Raw genomic sequence first — 17,511 nt, 5'->3', positions numbered from 1 at the left:
ACGTCGGGAAGTGGCCAACCCAGCTGGCTACACCATCCATGCCAGCAATATACGTCTCCGGGCCACCAGGGAAGCAAAGGCCAGAACATCCGCCTCTCCCTCCTCCTGGATTCCCGGGCCCTGCGATACCCCAAAAATCGCCACCTCCGGACTCATTGCCACCCTCACATTCAATACCGTGGACATGGCGTCGGCAAACTCCTGCCAAAATCCCCTCCGTTTTGGACATGCCCAGAACATGTGGACACGAATCGCTGCCCCCCACCCCCCCCGTCCCGCACACACTTCGCACATCTGCCCTCCACCCCAAAGAATCTGCTCATCTGGGCCATCGTCCTGTGAGCCCGGTGAACGCCCCTAAACTGGATCAGGCTGAGCCTGGTATTTCTATTGGAGGCACTGACCCTTCCTAGCGAATCCGCCCACAGACCCTCCTCCATCTCACCCCAGGAGGGTTAGCTAGTGTTTGCTTTTATAGCTCTTCGTGGTTCATAAACCCTGAAGTGCTTCCTCTTGTGAGCAGGTGTTGTTTCTGACCCGGGTTTTATTTCGGCTGACGTTTCCTCTGGTCTTCCTCTGGCAAAGTAGGAGTCACCCGGACGTTCTCTCCCGTCTCTCTTCCCAGACGCTGTCAGACCTGCTGAGGATGTCCAGGATTTCCTGTTTCTATTTCCTCTGTTCTGAAGTCATGCCCAGGAATGACCAGGTGCTCTGTCTGACTGGGTCTTTTTCACAACGGGTCTTTTTAAACCACTTATGCTGGACCAGTATGTCAGTACTGGGGGTTATTTTCAGCCGTTGAAGAAGGTGGTGCAACTCAGAAATGAAAGTCCACAGTCTTCAACGAGAACCTGATCATTTCCCCCTCTGGATATTGTGACCAAGCCGCCGAGGGGCTTAGATGGGTGGTCAGAGACGTGGCTGGACAGCACCACAGCGCTGCCACCTGGCAGTGCCAACCTGGTAGTGCCAGTTTGCAACTGTCAGGGTGCAAGGGGGCAGTTTTACGTTGGCACAGCCAAGGGGCCGGAGGGGCTTCCGCACCACCAGCCGGCGGGAAAGGCCTTTGGCGCCACGCCAGCCGGGGCCGAAAGGACTTTGCCGGCCGGCGGAAGTCTGCGCATGCGCGGGGGGGGAGGCGTCTATTACACGTCGGCCATGGTGAAGACTGTGGCCGATGCGGAGGGAAAAGAGTGCCCCCACGTCACAGGCCCGCCCGCAGATCGGTGGGCCCCGATCGCGGGCCATGGCCACCGTGGGGGCACCCCCCCCCCCCCGGGGCCAGATCGCACTGCGCCCCCCCCCCCCCCCCAGGACCCCGGAGCCCGCCCGCGCCGCCTAGTCCCGCCGGGAAGAGAGGTGGTTTGATCCTCGCCGGCGGGACAGGCATTCCAGCAGCGGGACTTCGGCCCATCGCGGACCGGAGAATCGCCCGGGGGGGGGGGGCCTTGCCAACCGGCGCGCCGTGATTCCCGCCCCCGCCGAATATCCGGTGGTGGAGAATTCGGCAACCAGCGGGGGCGGGATTCACGCCAGCCCCCGGCGATTCACCGACCCAGCGGGGGGTCAGAGAATCCTGCCCCTTATTTCTAATACTTACCAATACAAATATAAATCCCTTCAACCTACCCTATGTTTTCCTGGCAGCTCAGAGAATGTGGAGTTGATTTGGGGGAAGTGACAAATACCAAAGGAATGAAGAGAATGGTGGGAACATTGTATCAGCCCCCGAAAAGTAGACACCGTAGGAAAGAGTTTACATCAAGAAATAAAAAATACAAATAAAAAGACCACAGCATTAATCTGGGCGACTTTAATTTTCATATCGATTAGGCTGATGGATTTGGAAATGGCAGCCAAGAGGATAAATTCATAGAGCGAGTCCAGGAATGTTTCTTGGAGCAATTAGTTATGGAGCCAATAGGGATCAGGCTATTTTAGATCGGGGAATGAGTAATGAGGTAGGTTTAATAAATTATCTCAAGGTTAAGGATCCTCTAGGAAATAGTGATCACAATATGGTGGAATTTAGCATTCAACTTCAGTGCGAGGAAATTGGGACTGAAATATCAATGATAGACTTAAAGAAGGGTGTGTATAAAAGTATGAGGATGGAATTGGCCAAAGTGGCCTGGTCATCTTGATTAGTGGGTAAGACAATAGATGAGCAATGTCGGACATTTAGATAATTCATGGCTCCGGACAAAACATATATCCCAACGAGGAGGAGAGGGCGCTTCTGTCATGGTGAACCGATGAGGTTAAGGAGGGGATTAAGTGGAATTATATAAGATGGCAAAGGTTAGTGGGAGGCCACAAGAGTGGGATAGATTCAGAATGCAGCAAAATTGGACTAAAAATAATTAGGAAGGAGAAAATAAACTATGAGGAAAAGCGAGAGTGAAACGTAGAACAGACACTAAGGGGGCGGTCCTCTGGAATCAGGGCCCACCAGGCCTACTTTCCTGTTCGTCGGGGCCGCCGCGCAGAAGAAGACCCCGCGCATGCGCGGGTTGGCGTGGCGCCCATCTGGCGCCGGGAAGGCAGGCTGGAGCGGCGTGAACCACTCCAGCGCCGTGCTGCCCCCCCCCCCCCCCCCAGTGGGCGACAGAATAGGTCGTACCCGGGCCCGGGTCGCTCCGTCGTCAAACGCTCCATTTGGGAGAATCACCCCCTCAGAGTTTTTACAACATTAAAAGAAAGAGAGAAGTAAAAGTAAACATTTCCCCTTAGAGAATGAAACTGGGGAAGTAACGATGGGGAAGTGGAAGGGGAATTAAATAGGTATTTGCATCAGTTTTCACCGTCGAGGACATTACCCGGAATAGGACAAGACGGGAGAGGAATTAAATACAGTAACTATCACCTGAGAATTAGTCTTAGGCAAACTAATGGGGTTCAAGTCTGCCCGGTGCTCTGGACATAACGGTTTGCACCCCAGAATCTGGAAGGAGGGAGCTGCAGAGATTCTGGATGTATTTGGTGGCCATTTTCCAAAGCTCCTTGCATTTTGGAACTGGACCGACGGAATGGAAAACTGCCAATGTGCTGCCTTCCTTCAAAAGGGGAAAATACAGGAGACTACAGATCAGTTAGTCTAGCTTCAACGGATCATTAAGCAGCCTAATATTCCAATCGGTGAAGGAGAGAATAGCAGCGCATTTGGAAAGTCACAATCAGGTCGAGCTGAGTCAGCATGGTGACATGAAGGGGAAATTGTGCCTGATAACTCGAGTTCTGTGAGGAGGCATCAGCTGGTGGAGAGAGAGGAGATCAAGTCGATGTTGTATATTTAGAATTTCAAAAGGCATTTGGTGAAGTGCCACAGGAAAGGCTTCTATGTAAGATACGCGGAGGATATGGTGTTGGAGGTAATGTTCCGGCATGGATAGAGAATTGGCTGACCAACAGGAAACATTGAATAGTGATGAGAGGGCCTTTCTCAGGTTGGAGGGCAGTAACCAGGGGAGTGCCACAGGGGGCAGTAATGCCCTCACGATATATTGTATTGGGGGAAGATAGGTTTGAATGAGGATACAAATAGTTTATGGAGAGCAGCACTGTGTCACAGTGGTTAGAACTGCTGCCTCACAGCTCCAGTGACCCAGGTTCGATTCCCGGCTTGGGTCACTGTCTGTGCGGAGTCTGCACGTCCTCCCCGTGTCTGCGTGGGTTTCCTCCGGGTGCTCCGGTTTCCTCCCACAGTCCAAAGATGTGCATGTTAGGTGGATTGGCCGTGATAAATTGCCCCTTAGTGTCCAAAGATGTGCATGTTAGGTGGATTGGCCGTGCTAAATTTCCCCTTGGTGTGGCAAGATGTGCAGGTTAGGTGGGGTTACAGGCGGGGGAGTGGGCCTGGGCAGGGTGCCCTTTCAGAGGGTCGGTGCAGGCTTGGTGGGCCGAATGGCCTCCTTCTGCACTGTGTAATCCTGTGACAGGCTCAGTGAGTGGGCAGACAATTGGCAAGTGGAATTCAATGTTTAGCACAGGGCTAAATCGCTGGCTTTGAAAGCAGACCAAGGCAGGCCAGCAGCACGGTTCAATTCCCGTACCAGCCTCCCCGAACAGGCGCCGGAATGTGGCGACTAGCGGCTTTTCACAGTAACTTCATTTGAAGCCGACTTGTGACAGTAAGCGAGTTTCATTTCATGTGGGAAAATGTGAGATTGTTCATTTTGGAAGACAGATTGAGAAGGCGGATTATTGGTCAAATAGAGAGAGACTGCAGGAAGCTGTAGCGCAAAGGGACTTGGGGGGGGGGGGGGGGCTCCTTGTTCATGTAACGCAGAAAGCTGGATCACAGGTACAGAGGGGAATAGAGAAGGCAAATGGAATGCTGGCTTTTATTTCAAGGAGAGTACCACAGTAAAGAGGCGTTGGTGCAACTGTACAAGGTACAAGTGAGACCACGTGCAAAATTCTCCGTAATCGGCGCGATGTCCGCCGACCGGCGCCAAAAACGGCGCAAATCAGTCCGGCATCGCGCCGCCCAAAAGGTGCGGAATCCTCCGCATCTTGAGGGGCCGAGCCCTAACCTTGAGGGGCTAGGCCCGCGCCGGACTGGGGCCTTTGGTGCCCCGCCAGCTGGCGCGGAAATGACATTGCCGGGCGGCGCATGCGCAGGAGCGTCAGCGGCCGCTCACGGCATTCCCGCGCATGCGCTGTGGAGGGAGTCTCTTCCGCCTCCTCCATGGTGGAGGCCATGGCGAAGGCGGAAGGAAAAGAGTGCCCCCACGGCACAGGCCCGCCCGCGGATCGGTGGGCCCCGATCGCGGGCCAGGCCACCGTGGGGGCACCCCCCGGGGCCAGATCGCCCCGCGGCCCCCCCCAGGACCCCGGAGCCCGCCTGCGCCGCCTTGTAGGTGGTTTAATCCACGCCGGCGGGACAGGCATTCCAGCAGCGGGACTTCGGCCCATCCGGGCCGGAAAATCGCCGGGGGGGGCCGCCAACCGGCGCGGTGCGATTCCCGCCCCCGCCGAATCTCCGGTGCCGGAGAATTCGGCAACCGGCGGGGTCGGGATTCACGCCAGCCCCCGGCGATTCTCCGACCCGGCGGGGGGTCGGAGAATCCCGCCCCTTATTTAGAATTCTGGGTACAGTTTAGGTCCCCTTGTATAAGGAAAGATATATTATCACTGCGGGCAGTACAGAGGAGGTTTACTGGGATGATCCCGGGAATGGAGTTACTGGGATGATCCCTGGAATGGAGTTACTGGGATGATCCCGGGTATGGAGTTACTGGGATGATCCCGGGATTGGAGTTACTGGGATGATCCCGGGTATGGAGTTACTGGGATGATCCCGGGAATGGAGTTTACCGGGATGATCCCGGGTATGGAGTTACTGGGATGATCCCGGGAATGGAGTTACTGGGATGATCCCGGGAATGGAGTTACTGGGATGATCCCGGGAATGGAGTTTACTGGGTTGATCCCGGGAATGGAGTTTACTGGGATGATCCCAGGAATGGAGTTACTGGGATGATCCCGGGAATGGAGTTTACTGGGATGATCCCGGGTATGGAGTTACTGGGATGATCCCGGGAATGGAGTTACTGGGATGATCCCGGGAATGGAGTTTACTGGGATGATCCCGGGTCTGGAGTTACTGGGATGATCCCGGGAATGGAGTTTACTCGGATGATCCTGGGAATGGAGTTACTGGGATGATCCCGGGAATGGAGTTTACTGGGATGATCCCGGGAATGGAGTTACTGGGATGATCCTGGGAATGGAGTTACTGGGATGATCCCGGGAATGGAGTTTATTGGGATGATCCCGGGAATGTAGTTTACTGGGATGATCCCGGGAATGGAGTTTATTGGGATTATCCCGGGAATGGAGTTACTGGGATGATCCCAGGAATGGAGTTTACTGGGATGATCCCGGGAATGGAGTTTACTGGGATGATCCCGGGAATGGAGTTTACTGGGATGATCCCGGGAATGGAGTTACTGGGATGATCCCGGGTATGGAGTTACTGGGATGATCCCGGGAATGGAGTTTATTGGGATTATCCTGGGAATGGAGTTTATTGGGATTATCCTGGGAATGGAGTTTACTGGGATGATCCCGGGAATGGAGTTACTGGGATGATCCCGGGAATGGAGTTTACTGGGATGATCCCGGGTATGGAGTTTACTGGGATGATCCCGGGAATGGAGTTACTGGGATGATCCCGGGAATGGAGTTTACTGGGATGATCCCGGGAATGGAGTTACTGGGATGATCCCGGGAATGGAGTTACTGGGATGATCCCGGGAATGGAGTTTACTGGGATGATCCCGGGAATGGAGTTTATTGGGATGATCCCGGGAATGGAGTTACTGGGATGATCCCGGGAATGGAGTTTACTGGGATGATCCCAGGAATGGAGTTACTGGGATGATCCCGGGAATGGAGTTACTGGGATGATCCCGGGAATGGAGTTACTGGGATGATCCCGGGTATGGAGTTACTGGGATGATCCCGGGTATGGAGTTACTGGGATGATCCCGGGAATGGAGTTACTGGGATGATCCCAGGAATGGAGTTTATTGGGATGATCCCGGGAATGGAGTTACTGGGATGATCCCGGGAATGGAGTTTACTGGGATGATCCCGGGAATGGAGTTACTGGGATGATCCCAGGAATGGAGTTTACTGGGATGATCCCGGGAATGGAGTTACTGGGATGATCCCGGGAATGGAGTTTATTGGGATGATCCCGGGAATGGAGTTACTGGGATGATCCCGGGTATGGAGTTACTGGGATGATCCCGGGAATGGAGTTACTGGGATGATCCCGGGAATGGAGTTACTGGGATGATCCCGGGTATGGAGTTACTGGGATGATCCCGGGAATGGAGTTACTGGGATGATCCCGGGAATGGAGTTACTGGGATGATCCCAGGAATGGAGTTTATTGGGATGATCCCGGGAATGGAGTTACTGGGATGATCCCGGGAATGGAGTTACTGGGATGATCCCGGGTATGGAGTTTACTGGGATGATCCCGGGTATGGAGTTTACTGGGATGATCCCGGGAATGGAGTTTACTGGGATGATCCCGGGAATGGAGTTTACTGGGATGATCCCGGGAATGGAGTTACTGGGATGATCCCGGGTATGGAGTTACTGGGATGATCCCGGGAATGGAGTTACTGGGATGATCCCGGGAATGGAGTTACTGGGATGATCCCAGGAATGGAGTTTATTGGGATGATCCCGGGAATGGAGTTACTGGGATGATCCCGGGTATGGAGTTACTGGGATGATCCCGGGAATGGAGTTACTGGGATGATCCCGGGAATGGAGTTTATTGGGATTATCCCGGGAATGGAGTTTACTGGGATGATCCCGGGAATGGAGTTTATTGGGATTATCCCGGGAATGGAGTTACTGGGATGATCCTGGGAATGGAGTTTACTGGGATGATCCCGGGAATGGAGTTACTGGGATGATCCCGGGAATGGAGTTACTGGGATGATCCTGGGAATGGAGTTACTGGGATGATCCCGGGAATGGAGTTTACTGGGATGATCCCGGGAATGGAGTTACTGGGATGATCCCGGGTATGGAGTTACTGGGATGATCCCGGGAATGGAGTTTACTGGGATGATCCCGGGAATGGAGTTTACTGGGATGATCCCGGGTATGGAGTTACTGGGATGATCCCAGGAATGGAGTTTATTGGGATTATACCGGGAATGGAGTTACTGGGATGATCCCGGGAATGGAGTTACCGGGATGATCCCGGGAATGGAGTTACTGGGATGATCCCGGGAATGGAGTTACTGGGATGATCCCGGGAATGGATTTTACTGGGATGATCCCGGGAATGGAGTTTACTGGGATGATCCCGGGAATGGAGTTACTGGGATGATCCCGGGAATGGAGTTACTGGGATGATCCCGGGAATGGAGGGGCTGCCATGAGGAACTATTAAACAGGTTAGGTGTGAACTCCTTGGCGTGGAAGAGGTGATATGATTGAAACATCTAAGATCTCAGAGAGTCAGACAGGGCAAAGGCTGGGAGGATGTTTCCACTTGTGGGCGAGAGCCGGACCAGGGGGCAGAGTCTCTGGATAACAGGCAGCTCATTTCAGACGGATTTGAGGATGAATTTCTCCTCTCAAAGAGTGGTGAATCTTTGGAATTCTCGATCCCAGGAGGCCGAATCCTTGGGTAATTTGAAGGCTGGTAGGTTTCGGGGGGAATTGAGGGTTACGGAGGTAAGGCAGGAAATGCATTTTGGAAGGTCTAATGCAGGTAGGGAATATACAGTGAATGGTAGAACCCTCAAGAGTATTGAAAGTCAAAGAGATCTAGGAGTACAGGTCCACAGGTCACTGAAAGGGGCAACACAGGTGGAGAAGGTAGTCAAGAAGGCATACGGCATGCTTGCCTTCATTGGCCGGGGCATTGAGTATAAGAATTGGCAAGTCATGTTGCAGCTGTATAGAACCTGAGTTAGGCCACACTTGGAGTATAGTGTTCAATTCTGGTCGCCACACTACCAGAAGGATGTGGAGGCTTTAGAGAGGGTGCAGAAGAGATTTACCAGAATGTTGCCTGGTATGGAGGGCATTAGCTATGAGGAGCGGTTGAATAAACTCGGTTTGTTCTCACTGGAACGAAGGAGGTTGAGGGGAGACCTGATAGAGGTGTACAAAATTATGAGGGGCATAGACAGAGTGGATAGTCAGAGGCTTTTCCCCAGGGTAGAGGGGCATAGGTTTAAGGTGAGAGGGGCAAGGTTTAGAGTAGATGTACGAGGCAAGTTTTTTACGCAGAGGGTAGTGGGTGCCTGGAACTCGCTACCGGAGGAGGTGGTGGAAGCAGGGACGATAGTGACATTTAAGGGGCATCTTGACAAATACATGAATAGGATGGGAATAGAGGGATACGGACCCAGGAAGTGTAGAAGATTGTAGTTTAGTCGGGCAGTATGGTCGGCACGGGCTTGGAGGGCTGAAGGGCCTGTTCCCGGGCTGTACATTTCTTTGTTCTTTGATGAGCCTGCTGACTCAGGGGAGGCGGTAGCTTGGTGGTATTGTCACTGGACGAGTAAACCAGCGACCCAGGGTGGCGCTCTGGAGACCTGGGTTCAAATCCCGCCTCTGCAGGGTATGAAATTTGAATTTACTGAAATCTGGAATTAAAAGTCTAATGATGATCATGAAACCATTGCCGATTGTCGCAAAATCCCACCTGGTTCGCTGGTGTGCTTTCGGGAAGGAAATCTGCCGCCCTTACCTGGTCTGGCCTACACGTGACTCCAGACCCACAGCAATGCGGTTTCCTCTCAGCAAACCACTCAGTTCCAGGGCAATTAGGGACGGGCAACAAATGCCGGCCCCACCCAGCAACACCCACATCCCAAGAATGAATAAAAAAAATAAACTTGGCTGTCCCATGACAATGTTGGATTGGATTGGATTTGTTTATTGTCCCGTGTACCGAGGTTCAGTGAAAAGTATTTTTCTGCGAGCAGCTCAACAGATCATTAAGTACATGGGAAGAAAAGGGAATAAAAGAAAATACATAATAGGGCAACACAACATATACAATGTAACTACATAAGCACCGGCATCGGGTGAAGCATACAGGGTGTAGTGTTAATCAGGTCAGTCCATAAGAGGGTCATTTAGGAGTCTGGTGACAGTGGGGAAGAAGCTGTTTTTGAGTCTGTTCGTGCGTGTTCTCAGACTTCTGTATCTCCTGCCCGATGGAAGAAGTTGGAAGAGTGAGTAAGCCGGGTGGGAGGGGTCTTTGATTATGCTGCCCGCTTTCCCCAGGCAGCGGGAGGTGTAGATGGAGTCAATGGATGGGAGGCAGGTTTGTGTGATGGACTGGGCGGTGTTCACGACTCTCTGAAGTTTATTGTGGTCCTGGGCCGAGCAGTTGCCATACCAGGCTGTGATGCAGCCCGATAGGATGCTTTCTATGGTGCATCTGTAAAAGTTGGTAAGGGTTAATGTGGACATGCCGAATTTCCTTAGTTTCCTGAGGAAGGATAGGCGCTGTTGTGCTTTCTTGGTGGTAGCGTCGATGTGGGTGGACCAGGACAGATTTTTGGCGATGTGCACCCCGAGGAATTTGAAACTGCTAACCATCTCCACTGTTGCCATGTTGCACTGGGAGCGGTGTTTCGGAGCTTCAATAAGCCTGCTGGTGGTCACCTCGGCCTGTGGACAGCAGGCCCTGGGAGATGCAGCCCACTTCCCATCCTACCCGAACCTGGAATAACCCCTTTGTCCAAATAGTGGCTTCATTAGTGCTTCAGGGCTTAGATTTGAAGATTCATCTTCATGGGGATATCCTGGTGCACAGGCATTTGATACAGTTCTGGGCCGACTCATGCACACACCGATGGCTGGGAGAATTAATGTGTGGAAGGGTCATTTTATTTGTTTTCTTTGCTCAGATATCTGGATGCGATGAACTGCGAAAGGCTAGCAGTTACGAAGAACAGATTTGCTGCAAAGACAGAAATTGAGAGTGAGGCAGAGAATTGTGAAGAAGAATCATGTTTGAATAATGAAGAATCTTCAGATGTGAAATAACTGACACACACATTGAGAAAGAGGAATTTGGTGAAGTTACTGCAACCTTCAGTCGCAAGCTGAGTAAAGGTCAAATTGGTTCTCGTGGTTTCAGTCTGCTCATTGCAATTGGGTGAAGACAGAGGGAATCCACTGGGGGAGCGGGGGGGAATCACTGGCACTGGGAGAGCGGGGGAATCACTGGCACTGGGCGAGCGGGGGGAATCACTGGCACTGGGAGAGCGGGGGGAGTCACTGGCACTGAGAGAGCGGGGGAATCACTGGCACTGGGGGAGCGGGGGGAATCACTGGCACTGAGAGAGCGGGGGAATCACTGGCACTGGGCGAGCGGGGGGAGTCACTGGCACTGAGAGAGCGGGGGAATCACTGGCACTGGGGGAGCGGGGGGAATCACTGGCACTGAGAGAGCGGGGGAATCACTGGCACTGGGCGAGCGGGGGGAATCACTGGCACTGGGAGAGCGGGGGAATCACTGGCACTGGGGAAGCGGGGGAATCACTGGCACTGGGGAGCGGGGGAATCACTGGCACTGGGAGAGGGGGGGAATCACTGGCACTGGGCGAGCGGGGGGAGTCACTGGCACTGGGAGAGCGGGGGAATCACTGGCACTGGGGGAGCGGGGGAATCACTGGCACTGGGAGAGCGGGGGAATCACTGGCACTGGGGGAGCGGGGGAATCACTGGCACTGGGGGAGCGGGGGAATCACTGGCACTGGGGGAGCGGGGGAATCACTGGCACTGGGAGAGCGGGGGAATCACTGGCACTGGGGGAGCGGGGGAATCACTGGCACTGGGAGAGCGGGGGAATCACTGGCACTGGGAGAGCGGGGGAATCACTGGCACTGAGAGAGCGGGGGGATCACTGGCACTGGGAGAGTGGGGGGAATCACGGCACTGGGGGATCAGGGGGGATCACTGAAACTGGGAGAGCGGGGGGAATCACTGGCACTGAGAGAGCGGGGGGAATCACTGGCACTGGGAGAGCGGGGGGAATCACTGGCACTGAGAGAGCGGGGGGTTCACTGAAACTGGGAGAGCGGGGGAATCATTGGCACTGAGAGAGTGGGGGGAATCACTGGCACTGAGAGAGCGGGGGATTCACTGGCACTGGGGGATCAGGGGGAATCACTGGCACTGGGGGATCAGGGGGAATCACTGGCACTGGGAGAGCGGGGGGAATCACTGGCACTGAGAGAGCGGGGGGTTCACTGAAACTGGGAGAGCGGGGGAATCACTGGCACTGAGAGAGCGGGGGGAATCACTGGCACTGGGAGAGCGGGGGGATCACAAACTGGGGGAGCGGGGGGAATCACTGGCACTGAGAGAGCGGGGGGAATCACTGGCACTGGGGGAGCGGGGGAATCACTGGCACTGGGAGAGCAGGGGGTTCACTGAAACTGGGAGAGCGGGGGGAATCACTGGCACTGAGAGAGCGGGGGGTTCACAAACTGGGGGAGTGGGGGGAATCACTGGCACTGAGAGAGCGGGGGAATCACTGGCACTGGGAGAGCGGGGGAATCACTGGCACTGGGAGAGTGGGGGGAATCACTGGCACTGGGGGATCAGGGGGGATCACTGAAACTGGGAGAGCGGGTGGAATCACTGGCACTGAGAGAGCGGGGGGTTCACAAACTGGGAGAGCGGGGGAATCACTCGCACTGAGAGAGCGGGGGGTTCACTGAAACTGGGAGAGCGGGGGGAATCACTGGCACTGGGGGATCAGGGGGGATCACTGAAACTGGGAGAGCGGGGGGTTCACTGAAACTGGGGGAGTGGGGGGGATCACTGGCACTGAGAGAGCGGGGGGTTCACAAACTGGGGGAGTGGGGGGGATCACTGGCACTGAGAGAGCGGGGGAATCACTGGCACTGGGAGAGCGGGAGAATCACTGGCACTGAGAGAGCGGGGGGAATCACTGGCACTGGGAGAGTGGGGGGAATCACTGGCACTGGGGGATCAGGGGGAATCACTGGCACTGGGGGATCAGGGGGAATCACTGGCACTGGGGGATCAGGGGGGATCACTGAAACTGGGAGAGCGGGGGGAATCACTGGCACTGAGAGAGCGGGGGGAATCACTGGCACTGAGAGAGCGGGGGGTTCACTGAAACTGGGAGAGCGGGAGAATCACTGGCACTGAGAGAGCGAGGGGTTCACTGAAACTGGGAGAGCGGGGGAATCACTGGCACTGGGAGAGCGGGGGGTTCACTGAAACTGGGAGAGCGGGGGGAATCACTGGCACTGAGAGAGCAGGGGGTTCACAAACTGGGAGAGCGGGGGGAATCACTGGCACTGAGAGAGCGGGGGGTTCACAAACTGGGAGTGCGGGGGGAATCACTGGCACTGAGAGAGCGGGGGGTTCACTGAAACTGGGAGAGCGGGGGGAATCACTGGCACTGGGGGAGTGGGGGAATCACTGGCACTGAGAGAGCGGGGGGATCACTGAAACTGGGGGAGTGGGGGGAATCACTGGCACTGAGAGAGCGGGGGGTTCACTGAAACTGGGAGAGCAGGGGGAATCACTGGCACTGGGGGATCAGGGGGAATCACTGGCACTGAGAGAGCGGGGGGTTGACTGAAACTGGGAGAGCAGGGGAATCACTGGCACTGAGAGAGCAGGGGGAATCACTGGCACTGAGAGAGCGGGGGGTGCACTGATACTGGGAGAGCGGAGGAATCACTGGCACTGAGAGAGCGGGGGAATCACTGGCACTTGGGGAGCGGGGGAATCACTGGCACTGGGAGAGCAGGGGATCACTGAAACTGGGAGAGCGGGGGAATCACTGGCACTGAGAGAGCGGGGGGTTCACTGAAACTGGGAGAGCGGGGGAATCACTGGCACTGGGGGATCAGGGGGAATCACTGGCACTGGGGGAGTGGGGGGAATCACTGGCACTGGGAGAGTGGGGGGAATCACTGGCACTGGGGGATCAGGGGGAATCACTGGCACTGGGAGAGCGGGGGGAATCACTGGCACTGAGAGAGCGGGGGAATCACTGGCACTGGGAGAGCGGGGGGATCACAAACTGGGGGAGTGGGGGGAATCACTGGCACTGAGAGAGCGGGGGGAATCACTGGCACTGGGGGAGCGGGGGAAACACTGGCACTGAGAGAGCGGGGGAATCACTGGCACTGGGAGAGCGGGGGGATCACAAACTGGGGGAGCGGGGGGAATCACTGGCACTGAGAGAGCGGGGGGAATCACTGGCACTGGGGGAGCGGGGGGATCACAAACTGGGGGAGCGGGGGGAATCACTGGCACTGAGAGAGCGGGGGGAATCACTGGCACTGGGGGAGCGGGGGAATCACTGGCACTGGGAGAGCGGGGGGAATCACTGGCACTGGGGGATCAGGGGGGTTCACTGAAACTGGGAGAGCGGGGGGAATCACTGGCACTGAGAGAGCGGGGGGGAATCACTGGCACTGAGAGAGCGGGGGAATCACTGGCACTGGGGGATCAGGGGGAATCACTGGCACTGGGAGAGCGTGGGGAATCACTGGCACTGAGAGAGCGGGGGAATCACTGGCACTGGGAGAGCGGGGGGATCACAAACTGGGGGAGCGGGGGGAATCACTGGCACTGAGAGAGCGGGGGGTTCACTGAAACTGGGAGAGCGGGGGGAATCACTGGCACTGGGGGAGTGGGGGAATCACTGGCACTGAGAGAGCGGGGGGATCACTGAAACTGGGGGAGTGGGGGGAATCACTGGCACTGAGAGAGCGGGGGGTTCACTGAAACTGGGAGAGCAGGGGGAATCACTGGCACTGGGGGATCAGGGGGAATCACTGGCACTGAGAGAGCGGGGGGTTGACTGAAACTGGGAGAGCAGGGGAATCACTGGCACTGAGAGAGCAGGGGGAATCACTGGCACTGAGAGAGCGGGGGGTGCACTGATACTGGGAGAGCGGAGGAATCACTGGCACTGAGAGAGCGGGGGAATCACTGGCACTTGGGGAGCGGGGGAATCACTGGCACTGGGAGAGCAGGGGATCACTGAAACTGGGAGAGCGGGGGAATCACTGGCACTGAGAGAGCGGGGGGTTCACTGAAACTGGGAGAGCGGGGGAATCACTGGCACTGGGGGATCAGGGGGAATCACTGGCACTGGGGGAGTGGGGGGAATCACTGGCACTGGGAGAGTGGGGGGAATCACTGGCACTGGGGGATCAGGGGGAATCACTGGCACTAGGAGAGCGGGGGGAATCACTGGCACTGAGAGAGCGGGGGAATCACTGGCACTGGGAGAGCGGGGGGATCACAAACTGGGGGAGTGGGGGGAATCACTGGCACTGAGAGAGCGGGGGGAATCACTGGCACTGGGGGAGCGGGGGAAACACTGGCACTGAGAGAGCGGGGGAATCACTGGCACTGGGAGAGCGGGGGGATCACAAACTGGGGGAGCGGGGGGAATCACTGGCACTGAGAGAGCGGGGGGAATCACTGGCACTGGGGGAGCGGGGGGATCACAAACTGGGGGAGCGGGGGGAATCACTGGCACTGAGAGAGCGGGGGGAATCACTGGCACTGGGGGAGCGGGGGAATCACTGGCACTGGGAGAGCGGGGGGAATCACTGGCACTGGGGGATCAGGGGGGTTCACTGAAACTGGGAGAGCGGGGGGAATCACTGGCACTGAGAGAGCGGGGGGGAATCACTGGCACTGAGAGAGCGGGGGAATCACTGGCACTGGGGGATCAGGGGGAATCACTGGCACTGGGAGAGCGTGGGGAATCACTGGCACTGAGAGAGCGGGGGAATCACTGGCACTGGGAGAGCGGGGGGATCACAAACTGGGGGAGCGGGGGGAATCACTGGCACTGAGAGAGCGGGGGGTTCACTGAAACTGGGAGAGCGGGGGGAATCACTGGCACTGAGAGAGCGGGGGAATCACTGGCACTGGGAGAGCGGGGGGAATCACTGGCACTGAGAGAGCGGGGGGTTCACAAACTGGGGGAGTGGGGGGAATCACTGGCACTGAGAGAGCGGGGGGGAATCACTGGCACTGGGAGAGCAGGGGGATCACTGAAACTGGGAGAGCTGGGGGAATCACTGGCACTGAGAGAGCGGGGGGTTCACAAACTGGGGGAGTGGGGGGAATCACTGGCACTGAGAGAGCGGGGGGTTCACTGAAACTGGGAGAGCGGGGGGAATCACTGGGCACTGGGGGATCGGGGGAATCACTGGCACTGAGAGAGCGGGGGGTTCACTGAAACTGGGAGAGCGGGGGGAATCACTGGCACTGGGGGATCAGGGGGAATCACAGGCACTGGGAGAGCGGGGGGAATCACTGGCACTGAGAGAGCGGGGGGTTCACTGAAACTGGGAGAGCGAGGGGAATCACTGGCACTGAGAGAGCGGGGGAATCACTGGCACTGGGAGAGCGGGGGGAATCACTGGCACTGAGCGAGCGGGGGGTTCACTGAAACTGGGAGAGCGGGGGGAATCACTGGCACTGGGGGATCAGGGGGAATCACTGGCACTGGGAGACCGGGGGGAATCACTGGCACTGAGAGAGCGGGGGGTTCACTGGCACTGGGGGAGCGGGGGGAATCACTGGCACTGGGAGAGCGGGGGAATCACTGGCACTGGGGGAGCGAAGGAATCACTGGCACTGGGAGAGCGGGGGGAATTACTGGCACTGGGAGAGCAGGGGACTCACTGGAACTGGGAGAGCGGGGTGAATCACTGGCACTGAGAGAGCGGGGGGTTCACAAACTGAGAGAGCGGGGGGAATCACTGGCACTGAGAGAGCGGGGGGTTCACAAACTGGGAGAGCGGGGGGAATCACTGGCAGTGAGATAGCGGGGGCATCACTGGCACTTGGGGATCAGGGGGGATCACTGGCACTGAGAGAGCGGGGGGTTCACAGGCACTGAGAGAGCAGGGGAATCACTGGCACTGAGAGAGCGGGGGGTTCACAAACTGGGAGAGCGGGGGAATCACTCGCACTGAGAGAGCGGGGGGTTCACTGAAACTGGGAGAGCGGGGGGAATCACTGGCACTGGGGGATCAGGGGGGATCACTGAAACTGGGAGAGCGGGTGGAATCACTGGCACTGAGAGAGCGGGGGGTTCACAAACTGGGGGAGTGGGGGGGATCACTGGCACTGAGAGAGCGGGGGAATCACTGGCACTGGGAGAGCGGGAGAATCACTGGCACTGAGAGAGCGGGGGGAATCACTGGCACTGGGAGAGTGGGGGGAATCACTGGCACTGGGGGATCAGGGGGAATCACTGGCACTGGGGGATCAGGGGGAATCACTGGCACTGGGGGATCAGGGGGGATCACTGAAACTGGGAGAGCGGGGGGAATCACTGGCACTGAGAGAGCAGGGGGAATCACTGGCACTGAGAGAGCGGGGGGTGCACTGATACTGGGAGAGCGGAGGAATCACTGGCACTGAGAGAGCGGGGGAATCACTGGCACTTGGGGAGCGGGGGAATCACTGGCACTGGGAGAGCAGGGGATCACTGAAACTGGGAGAGCGGGGGAATCACTGGCACTGAGAGAGCGGGGGGTTCACTGAAACTGGGAGAGCGGGGGAATCACTGGCACTGGGGGATCAGGGGGAATCACTGGCACTGGGGGAGTGGGGGGAATCACTGGCACTGGGAGAGTGGGGGGAATCACTGGCACTGGGGGATCAGGGGGAATCACTGGCACTGGGAGAGCGGGGGGAATCACTGGCACTGAGAGAGCGGGGGAATCACTGGCACTGGGAGAGCGGGGGGATCACAAACTGGGGGAGTGGGGGGAATCACTGGCACTGAGAGAGCGGGGGGAATCACTGGCACTGGGGGAGCGGGGGAATCACTGGCACTGAGAGAGCGGGGGAATCACTGGCACTGGGAGAGCGGGGGGATCACAAACTGGGGGAGCGGGGGGAATCACTGGCACTGAGAGAGCGGGGGGAATCACTGGCACTGGGGGAGCGGGGGGATCACAAACTGGGGGAGCCGGGGGA

The 17,511-nt window shown here is 56.9% G+C and overlaps 1 protein-coding gene across 1 annotated transcript in view; it reads left to right on the top strand.

The window, feature by feature from the left end:
* Window positions 1-10,612, top strand: part of LOC140411217 (solute carrier family 22 member 7-like) — a 594,055-nt gene extending 583,443 nt beyond the window's left edge. Inside the window, exon 10 of the mRNA XM_072500322.1 lies at window positions 10,410-10,612. Coding sequence (XP_072356423.1) covers window positions 10,410-10,548 — 139 coding nt within the window. The 3' untranslated portion in view covers window positions 10,549-10,612. The remainder of the gene's footprint in view (window positions 1-10,409) is intronic.
* The last annotated feature ends 6,899 nt before the right edge of the window (window positions 10,613-17,511 follow it).

Source organism: Scyliorhinus torazame, chromosome 4, assembly GCF_047496885.1.
Source record: "Scyliorhinus torazame isolate Kashiwa2021f chromosome 4, sScyTor2.1, whole genome shotgun sequence".
Taxonomy (NCBI): domain Eukaryota; kingdom Metazoa; phylum Chordata; class Chondrichthyes; order Carcharhiniformes; family Scyliorhinidae; genus Scyliorhinus; species Scyliorhinus torazame.
This window is presented reverse-complemented; position numbering and strand designations above follow the sequence as displayed.